General features: G+C 42.6%; 2 protein-coding genes across 2 annotated transcripts in view; one reads left to right on the plus strand and one right to left on the minus strand.

The window, feature by feature from the left end:
* The window catches only part of RTCA (RNA 3'-terminal phosphate cyclase), a 27,542-nt gene extending 17,712 nt beyond the window's left edge, over nucleotides 1-9,830 (minus strand). The window contains exons 1-5 of the mRNA XM_004699232.2: nucleotides 9,709-9,830; nucleotides 9,508-9,608; nucleotides 8,266-8,409; nucleotides 3,509-3,632; nucleotides 1,217-1,275 (exon numbers count right to left, since the gene is read on the minus strand). Coding sequence (XP_004699289.1) covers nucleotides 1,217-1,275; nucleotides 3,509-3,632; nucleotides 8,266-8,409; nucleotides 9,508-9,608; nucleotides 9,709-9,753 — 473 coding nt within the window. The 5' untranslated portion in view covers nucleotides 9,754-9,830. The remainder of the gene's footprint in view (nucleotides 1-1,216; nucleotides 1,276-3,508; nucleotides 3,633-8,265; nucleotides 8,410-9,507; nucleotides 9,609-9,708) is intronic.
* DBT (dihydrolipoamide branched chain transacylase E2) overlaps nucleotides 9,752-10,957 on the plus strand; it is a 60,292-nt gene continuing 59,086 nt past the window's right edge. The window contains exon 1 of the mRNA XM_045292028.1: nucleotides 9,752-10,325. Within this exon, the coding sequence (XP_045147963.1) occupies nucleotides 9,752-10,325 (574 nt within the window). The remainder of the gene's footprint in view (nucleotides 10,326-10,957) is intronic.

A 10,957-nucleotide genomic window follows, 5' to 3' on the forward strand; every position in this document is an offset into this window, starting at 1 on the left:
GTTTTCTTCACTCTGCTCTCCTCCAAATGGAGAAGGACCAGAATTGCATCTTAAATGGCACTACATATGATTATTTGAATGTAGTTAAAGTTCACTATTTTAGATTGCACAAACCTTATTTCATACACTCAGCAGCTAATCGTAGCTAGTGACTACAGTATTGGATAGCACAGACAGAGAACATACTCTAGACTCGCACATTCTGTTTCACAGTGCTCTTTTATAACAGACATTTGAAGGAGGAATGCCGTTCCCTGCTCCATTCTTGAAACCCAAGACAAGGTCTGGCACCAAGTAGGTGCTTAATAAACAAGTGATGAATATTTAAGTAACAAATCACAAATAAAACGTCAACGGATTTATGTAGCGGGCTTTAGTCCACAGAAGATATTGGGAACACCAAGATGAAGGACAGTACTCAAATATTCAATTAAATCACCCTGTGACAAGGAGATGCTTCCCCAAAGAGTCACGCAGACCACAGGTCAAGTTGTAAATATAACTACATGAAGCATGCTCACTGGTAGTTCAACAAGAAATTCATTTCATTTTGAAAAAACATAGGAAGATTTATAATTTTCAGGGCAAGAGGAGGAAATAACATGAATCAAGACCTGAAAGTCTGCAGCAGCGTATGCTGTAAGGAGCAGTAAGCAAGCACGCGGTTAGAGCGTCTGGCGTGTTAACAGGAGGGGAGGGAGAATGAAGCCAAAAAGTAAAAGTGGGGCCTGACTGCAAAGTTCGTAAATGCTGCCATGCCAAGAACGGTGGCCTCGTTAGGATGTAGCCGACGGGAAAACCCAAAGAGAAATAATCGGAATGTCCTTTGTTTCTGGGGAAATAATTCTGACAGTATTGTGGATAATTAGAAGAAAGGCAGGTTTCTCCCTGCTAATAGTCCCATAATGCCTAGTCTGTTGTCTGCACACAGTGAGCATTGATCTGTGCTGGGGCACCCATTATACCAGATACAAAATAAACTCAGTGCGGAAATTTCCGTAAAAAATCTCTGAGAAACAAATAAAATGCCTAGTTACTTTGAGGTTTCCATGCCCCTGCTGCTTATTGCTTTAAATCAGCAAGTATAATTATTTCCTACTAGAAATGTACTACATAAAAAAATAAATTCCAAAATGAATTCTCGTAGGTCTAATTTTTACCCCATAACTTTCAGTGCAAGTAATGGATCAAAGGGGCTAAGAAACAAGCAACTTACCTCATTTTAATATCACAGTTAAATTTGAAACCGAATTTTTCAACAATTGGCTTGAAAACCTGAAAGATCCATGTGCAATTCTTTCAATCAGCAATGTTCAACAGTAAATATATTTATAACAAATATTTTTATTAAACAAAAGTACTATGCATTGAGCTAGGCATTAGACACTATAATCAGTAATATGAAAAATGTCTAGGCTAGTTCCATTCTTTAAATGAGATAACTGATAGGTAGCTAAAATTAAAAGTGTAATATTTAATTAATCTGGGCTGCACAAGTCTATCTAATCTATCTTTCTCTTTCTCTCTCTCTCTCTCACACACACACATGCGCACCGGATTCATAATGCTTAATCAACAGCTCAGTGCACAGCCCACTATCCCACCATGGCTGTCGAAACCCTACAGGACATATCCACTCTGTCCTACAGGGCCTCTAGGAGTCTGAATCAACTTGATGGCAGTGGTTTGGTTTTGGATACTGAATCTCTGCTCATTTCACTCCAGAGTCCCATTTTTCTTAGCCATTTCAATATAATACTCTAAGAAATTAAGAGATGTTGGTGAAAAACATTCCTGCCTTTTCAATTTTTGTTTAAACAGTTAAAATCTCATTGCATGTAAATGTATTACCCTTATTTTTCCGATTTAACATTTTAAGCGTAAGTATTTTCCCAACATCATGAAATGATAAAACTTCCTAATTGAGTTAACATATAACATTCTATTATAATTCACTTAACCACTGCACAAGCTTTCACTATTATATAATGTTCCGGTCAAATACTTGTAGCATGTAACTTTTGTTGCACTTTGTGGAATACAATAATAGAATTACTAGGTAAAGAGAGATGGACTTTAAGTCTCAGGATAACAAAACTTAATGAGATAAGCATTGGACTACTAACTGCAAGTTAAGCAGTTCAAACCCACTGGGCACCCTGGGGCAGAAAGATGAGGCTACCTGCTCCTGTAGAGATTTGTGCATATGGTCACTGTGAGTCTGAGTCAACTTGATGGCAGTAGGTTTGGGTTTGGATTAGTATGATAAGAAAAATAAAAATCTGAGGCTATCAAGTAGTGTGAGAATGCTGCTCGCTGGAGCTCTCCTGTGCTCCTGGGGAACATGCAATATGATCCAGTCACCTGGAAAATACGTTTCACTCTAAGACCTCAGTAATGCCAAAAGAAACGAGAACTTAAAACTACGCATGTTATAGTGCCTTCCTTCATAATGGACCCAAACTGAAAACCACCCAAATGTTCTCCAACAGATGAACACACAAATACACTGATGCACACGTGCAATAGGACAGTACTTAGCACTACAAAGGAATGAATGTACTTTTGATATACACAACATGTATAAATTTCAAATGTATTACAGGAAGTGAAAGAAACCGACTCAATGCCCTAGTCACCCTTCAAGTACAGAACTGAACTCACCATCAGCCAAACAGGCAGGCCTATAAGGGGAACGGTAACACTAGAAAGGTTACTACTCCTTAGAAAAATCAGCCATTTGAGATCAAAAGTACAGCATTTACCCCAAGATAAAGTTCAGAAAGTTAAAGGAAGGAAATTGAGTAAGAGATGTTATACCAGGGACTGCACCATTAAAATGTGAAATAAAAGGTGTATGAATTGCTGAACGGAAAAACAATCTGCTCTGTAAACCTTCTCCCAATTCCCGATAAACAGTCTCAAAGGGGATGCTACCTACTGTATTATTCCATGCTGGTGGAGGAAAAAAGCAAAACTCTGACAGGCTAGGGACAGGATGGACGACAAAGGACAATGAGGAAGTTTTGAAGTGAGGGGATTTTGTTGTTGTGGGCATTTCAGGACTGTGTGTGTCTGTCAAAGCGATACACTACAATGATAAACCTTATTGTAAACAACCACAACTGACCACACCTAGAGGAAGATAAAGGATTATACTACTTTTCTCTTCTACTACTTGTATATAAGCAGACCAATATTTAGTTTCACCATTTTAAAAACCTAAAGGCAGAGCATGGCATTTCACTCTTGCTTTAGCATTTTTCCCCCCTATAAATGATAATCCTAGTATATATATATATTAATTGTAATTAAGATTTTTAATACTGTTCTAAAATAATAAAACCTATAGTAAGCACAACCCCACCCTCTCCAGCAACAGAACTGGACGCAGAGAGAAGTGAGAGGGGAAGGTACAGAGAAATGGTCAGGCTATATTTGAACAGAGACTGGCGGAGAAGAATGCATGCGATAATCTCCGGTGGTCAACAAGAAGAAAAGCCCTTACCATGACTGTGTAATCGATCTGGGGGGCCATTTCAGCATTGGTTCCACCCTTCAGATGCAGTTCTGATGGAGAAGCAGCAAAGAGAACACAGGGCATTGAGACTTGCATCAAGAGGCACACACTCCTAGCGGGAAGAAGGCAGAACAGGTTTAGCATATTTTCTTTTAAAGTCTGGCCTCAAATTAGTAAAGAAAGCTGTGTTACTACACACTGGCATCAGCTAAGGCACAGGAAACTGAGAATGCAGGCTCATGCCTCTAAGTTTAAAGAAATGACAGTATCTAAAAGAATTTAGCACAGTGCTACACATGGATAAAGAACCAGCTTTAAATGATAGGCGCATCTGGGTTTGAATCAAAGCCTAAAATAAATACTTCTTAGCTATAAGACCCTGGGTAGGTTCTAACACAGGTTCTTCATTTCACAGAAATAAAAAAACAAACTAAGTGATTAAAATCACACCTTCACAGTGCTTTTATAAAGGATTCTATTTAAAACAGTCAAGGTACAGAAATATTCGGTTGATTGTAGCTGAGTCTTTATGACATGCATTAGATGTTGGACTTGACCCAAAGTAGGCAGTTCAAACCCACCAGCTGCTCCTCAGGAGAAAGATGAGGCTGTCTGCTCCTGTAAAGCCGAGTCTCCGGCACCCGATGGAGGGCCCTATGAGGAGGAAGCCACTTGACGGTAATGAGTTGGCTTTGAGTTTTGGTTATCGTGTACATGGAGGCCCTGTTCTAGACCCCAAGTTATGCTACAATTCCTGTCATCATGGAGTGTACGATTAAAAACAGAAGTCATTTTAAATAAGACTATAAAAATTGATCATTGAACATTTTACATTAAGAAACTTACTTTACTAGTCTATTTGAGCCTCAAAATTTAAATAATGTGAAACACCAGTACAAGAAATGATATTATTTGATCAAATTTCCTAAACACACTTATTATTGTTGTCGTCAGGTGCCATCCGTCAGTTCCAAACCACAGAGGCCCTCTGCAGGACAGACTGGAACCCTGTGCCATCCTCACAACTGCTCCTGTGCCTGAGCCCATGGGGAAACACACTTACTCCCGACCTATTGACTATCCGACACTGTGCATTTAAAATAGCACCCCGCCCCCCCAAAAAAATCGATGCTCGACAATCCTTCGTATGAACACAGCAGTAGAACGGCTGCAGAAACGGCAGTGCACCCTTCTCTGCAGGAGGATCTCTAGGACGCTGGGCTGAGCTGGCCTGCACCATCTCACAGCCTGGGGCTGAGGGAACAGACACAAACAGTACCAGCTGGCCAGCCCCTATTTTGAGTTCCCAGCTCCTATGTGGACTAAAGCCCTACAGCTCAAAATTGTTGTGGGGTGAAGTAGAAGGGGAAGAGAGAAAAAGGGCTCAGAGAGGGGGTTTGGAAGACATGTGTGATTTAATAAGGCATCCCACAGCCAGCAGAAATTGGCTCAAAGCCTCAGTCCTGTGGGTACAATGCCAGGCGCCTAGCTCTCCTACAGGAAGTCTCCGTAACTCACCAGAGCAGAAAGGCAGAGCAGTCAAGGGGAGGCAAGCATATTCGTAAATAGACTGTAGTTTGAAAGAGTTTGACATAGATGACCCATACTGAGATGAAACTTTAGGTTGCTTTTAAAAGGCAATAATACATATGGACTGAATTGGATATTCTCCGACACTGATAAAGAATTTTATTAACTCAATAAATACTTTTTGACTGAAATGTATGACAAAATTGAATTAGATCTATAATCCCTGTCCTCAAAAAGTTCAATGTAGTGCAATTGAAAGACTTGGAAATATTCAACTGACTATAAGTGGTAATTTTTTGTTTTTAATTAAAAGATTATTTTATTGGGGGCTCTTACAGCTCTTATAACAATCCGTACATCAATTGTATCAGGCATATTTGTACGTATGTTGCCATCATTATTTTCTCAGCATTTACTTTATATTTGAGCCCTTGGTATCAGCCCCTTTTTTTCCCTCCCTTCCCCCCTGGTGACCCCTTAATAAATTATAAATGATCATTTTCATATCTTACACCGACTACTGTCTCCCTTCCCCCACGGGTTCTGTAGTTCCTCCCCCTGGGGGGGGGGGGCTGGCGGGTAGTTACGTGTTGATCATCACGATCAGTTCCCCCTTCCTCCCCACCTTCCCCCAACCCTCCTGGGATCGCTAGTCCCATTTCTGTTCCTGGATTCCATGTGTCTTGAGTTCCTATCTCTTATCTGTATCTGTGTATATGCTCCAGTCTAACCCCGCAGTGAAAGGCAGGACTGGGGTCATGATAGTGGGGGGTGAGGAAGCCTCAAGGAACCAGAGGAAGATTGTCTATAAGCGGTAGTTTTAACTGTTGTATTTCTCATTGTTAGTCTCTCCAAGTACATCAGGATAATACGATAAAAGATCGAAAGTTATCAAGGATTTCATCTTGCTTGGGCCTATAAACAATGTGCATGGAAATAGCAGTAAAGAAATCTCTTTAAACTGTTGAAGAGCAAAGGTGTCACTCTAAGGACTAAGGTGCTTTTGATCAAAGCCAAGCCATTCCAATTACCTCACGAACACGTGAAAGCTGGACCATGAATGAAGAAAACTGCAGAAGAACTGATGCCTGTGAATTATGGTGTTGATGAAGAATATTCCAAGTCCCAGGGACTGCCAGAAAAACAAATCTGTCTTGGAAGTGTAGCCAGAATGCTCCTTAGAAGCAAGGATGGTGAGGCTTCCTCTCACGTACCTTAGATGTGTTTCCACGAAAGACCAGTCCCTGGAGAAGGACAGCATGTATGGTACAGGGGAGGGTAAAGGCGGAAGACCTCAAGGAGATGGACTGACACACTGGCTGCAACAATGCGCTCAAGCATAAGAACAACTGTGAAGCTACCACAGGGTGGGGTGGGGTTTCCTTCTGTTGTATGTGAGTCAGAACAGACTCAATGGCCCCTAAGAAGCAGTCTTAGTTTTACAGGACTCCTCTAAAAGATTTTCCTCCCAATAAAACTAGATTCTAAGAATAATAAAGAAAAACTTAATTTGAAGACAGTATGAAAGTATGAAAATAATTTGTCTCAAAGTTCATGTTTCAGTAATAAGTAGCATGTGAATAAATAAGGTGTTTTCTTGCTAGGATCCTATTTGTTTTAATCTCCTAAATCAAATTGGATGATCAACTTTAATTTTAATTTTCCAGACTCTTGTGGATCAAGAGGCAGGAAACCTGGATTCCAATTCTGACCCTGACTCTAAGACAGGGGTGTCAAACTGGTAAATTTTTTGTGACCCATGATGCCCTGAAATAAAATGATAATAGAAAAAATTGTGAAGAAAATAGCACTTAGGGGAGACGCGGCAATACCGTACACACAATTCCCTAGTTACATTTTATTTCAGAGCATCGTGGGCCACAAAAAATTACCTTGGGGGCCGCATGCAGCCCGTGGTCGCCAGTTTGACATCCCTATGCTAAGAGTCAACCACTGAACTCCATGGGAAGTTGATTTCCTTGGCACAAAGAGGAAGCAAGGTTGGTGTATATGGTTTCTATTTTCCCTTTTGCAGCCCTGAAAGTCTTTGATTCTGCTTTAATTACTTTCCAGACAGTCTGTTATAGATCATTTCCCCTTTTATTGTTGGAGAATGCTGGAAATAATATCTTTCTTATAAAGATATCTCAAAATTCTTTAAATCCTACAGGAAAGTTCCCTTGGTCCAGCAGAAGCTGCCATGTCACTGAGGTCTATTTACCTCATAATGCAAATCTCAAGGAACACTTAGTATAATCTTAAATTAAGCAAATCCTAATCCTTCAAAACCATCATTTCTGATAAAAACTGGCACCAAGCTTACAACATTATTTCTTATTTTATCAAGTTTCTTAGTAAATAGATAGGATTTGGGGAAAGGATACTATTCAATTAACAAGCAGCCAAATGCCACCGTAAGACAACACAAAAATGTTCTCAACACAAGGTGGGATTCTTGAAAATGATAAGTGTCCAATTTAATTGCTCAGCATCATTTCCCAATGAGGGAAAAATCGGGATCAGATAGAACATTTTCTAAATAGGGTTACATAAACCAAAAACCATCCTGCTGCCACGCAGTGAATTCTCACTCATAGCAAACCTACAGGACAGACTAGAACTGCCCCACAGGGCTCCCAATTATGGACGCAGAGTGCCACATCTTGCTCCTTTGGAGTGGCTGGTGGGTTCAAACCACCCACCTTTCAGTTAGCAGCCGAGCACTTAAACACTACACCACCAGGGCTCCTCTTAAGTACCTATTAAAAGACAGCAAACATAAGTAGACCAACACTAACAGAATATAATTCACAATTAGCTATAAGCCAATAAGTAATTTACTAGGTAAAAATTATTAAAACTACAGCATACGAAAACTTAATTTCAAATATTCTATTTAAGTATTTAAAAAAAGTAAGGAAATCAATAGGCTACAGATGAGGCAGCTGCAAAAAGTTCATGGGAAAAGTGGAATTAAAAGATAATGGAATTTTTTTTGATGAACCTTATTGAAGCTCCCATGTATTAAATTACACATGCAAAAATCCTAAATGAACATGTAGGTCCCCAGACCTCTACATATATACTATGTTCAAATCTGAGAGGTAAGCATTTTATCTCCATCTAAAAAGAATGAAAAAGAAGGTAGAAATCTAGGACAATCTGGATCTGAACCCGAGTCTAACACCAAGGCTGTACATCACTGTGCTACATACCCAGCTGTCCTCGTATCTGCAGTGTGGGTTCCACCTTGGATCTTCTCTGGTGTGAAGGTTATTTCTGTCGAGCCAATTTCAGCACCCTCCAGTTGCCCATCACACAAATCCCGAATCATTTCCAATCCAGACAGATGTTGAGGCCTTCAGGTGATAATACTGCATCAAAACGTGTGCATGGGGACTGCCCAGATCCCCACCTTTTATGCCACATTTATAAAACCGCATCAGCAACCTAACAGTCATGTCTAACCTTCAACGGGAAAGACTTCCATTTGTGTTTTGTATGCACCCCAAAAAATGGCTAATAAGCAATTATCAGGATTCCTCTGAGGTCAGTGGGGAGCCTGGGGAACGTGGAGTGGTTATGAGTTGGGCTGTACTGCAAGGTGAGCAGTCAAACCACTAGCTTTTCCACTCCCCTAAAGAGTTAGTCTCAGAAACGCCCAGCTGCCCTACAGGGTCCTCACCAGTCAGCGCGGACTGGATGGAAGTGAGCGTGGGTTTTAGTTAGTTGCATCCAGTTAGGTTGGATATACATGCATACGATGTTTCGTTAAAAACTGGAAGTGGCAAAAGAGTAAAACAACCTACACGTCACTAGTGTCACCTAAACCGATTAGTCTTTGACATCCAAATCAGTTTAATAAGTTACATTCCCTAAGAGGCGGACTGGATTGTTAAAGTTTACACATCAACAGGAGCCTTTTGTGAAGAAAATAAGAGACCACCACGGGCTGCTTAGCTATTAAAATGCCACGTGACTCGGAATAAGGACTCAAAGAACCAGATTGGCTTCGATCCAGATCCTCTCCTAACAGGTGCCTGAGTTTAAGTCCCGGCACACCCAGCTTCCCAGGCTGAGGAAAGGGGCAAACATCAAGGTGTTTCTCTCTCCCCAACAGAGCAGTCTACTCTTATTCACAGCTCCCTGGAGGGCTGAGTGAAATAGGTTAACATATTTTAAAGGGGTGTTTCCTGGTCTAAGATTCCAAAACGAGAGGCAGCGGAGGATGCACCGGTTAGAACAATGGCCACACAGGCAGTCAGGTCCTGCTGCATCTTGCTCGCCGGGGCCGTGCAATGCCCGAGGGGGTGGGGGATTCCCCGCCGACGGCTGGCGCCCACCGGGGAACGCACGCCCCGGCTGATTTTAACTCGTCCTGGCGCTTTCAAAGCAGCACAACGCGGACCACCGCCAGCCAACCTCCCCGGAAGAGGCCGGCGGCCGAGGCCGCTTACCTCAGGCCGGGCGAGCTGCGGCCGGCTCGGATCCTCTGCACCCGCAAGGGGAGGCCCAGAAGGCAGCTCAGGGCCGTCGAGACCCTCAGGATCTGGCCACCCTGCAACGGGGTGGGGTGCGGGAGAAGTACGATCAGCCATCGCGCTCCTCCCCGGCCAGGCCCGCAGCCGCGCCGCGCCGGGGTCGGACTCCGCACTCACCCCTTCCAGCACAGCGCCGTCCACCTCCACTCGCTGCCCCGCCATGAGGGACCCCACGGAGTGCGGCCGGCCACCACCCACACGCCGCCGAAGCGGAAGGAGGACGAGAAGCCGTCTCCCACCCAGCGGCTCGGCAGCCTCGGCGCTCGCACCGGGGGCTGGGGCTTTGCGGCAGCGGAGCAAGCGGCCTGAGGCTGAAGTACCGAAACTCGGCGCCGGGAAGCGCAGCGCGCACCGCCCGGCCGCCAGCGCGCATGCGCGGCGCGGCGGGCGCTCCGGGCCGACTCCCGGCGCTGGCTTTTGGGACGCTGGGATGCGGTGTGGCGGCTGGGAGGCGCCCTGGCTCCACGTGGGAGCTCCAGCCCTGGCCCACTGGTGTGCTGCATTTCCGTTGTTGGAACACATGGGTCCAACTGTTCATCATTTGCTAAAGTGGGTAGGCAGATTTGAGAAAGTGAGGTGTGACCAAAAATTTATAAAGGAAAAAAGTACCCAACAGACCACTCTCACTAATGTTCTGACTAGAAACACCATCCTATTTGCAGGGATAATTCAGATGATCCCAGAAACTTCCACAAGTGGAATTATTACCACAACTGACAAAGACCATCATCGGAGTAAATTTTTTATGATTTGTGTATTTTAAAATCTATGTATTAATTAAACTATAAGTTTATATGTAATGTTTTCAATTTAAAAAACGGTTGGATTTATAATGCTACTGATAACTGCTGTTGAGTTGTTACAAACTCATAGAAATCATATGTACGACAGAATTAAACACTTTCCAGGCTTGCGCCTTTGTTTAGGCTTTCAGTATTTGACATAAAATTTAAACCAGTGGTTTAAAATCAAGAAAGGTGTGTCTCAGCTTTCTATCCTCTCACCATACTGGTTCAATCTGTATGCTGAGCAAATCATCAAAAAGGCTGGATTATATAAAGAAGAATGTGGCATCCGGATTGAAGGAAGGGTAGTTAACAATCTGCGGAATCCAGATGACCCAACCTTGCTTGCTAAACACAAGGAGGACTTGAAGCATTTACTGATGAAGATCAAGGATTGTATCCTTCAGAATGAATTACAACGCAACGTAAGGAATACCAAAATCCTTACAACTGGACCAATAATAAACATAATGATAGAGGAGAAAAGATTGAAATTGTCAAGGATTTTGTCTTGCGTGGACCCACAATCAGTGCTCATGGAAACAGCAGTCAAGAGAACAAAAGATGTATTGCATGTAGAT

This window comes from Echinops telfairi, unplaced genomic scaffold (genome assembly GCF_000313985.2).
Source record: "Echinops telfairi isolate 266 unplaced genomic scaffold, ASM31398v2 ScPeMD7_443;HRSCAF=831, whole genome shotgun sequence".
NCBI lineage: Eukaryota > Metazoa > Chordata > Mammalia > Afrosoricida > Tenrecidae > Echinops > Echinops telfairi.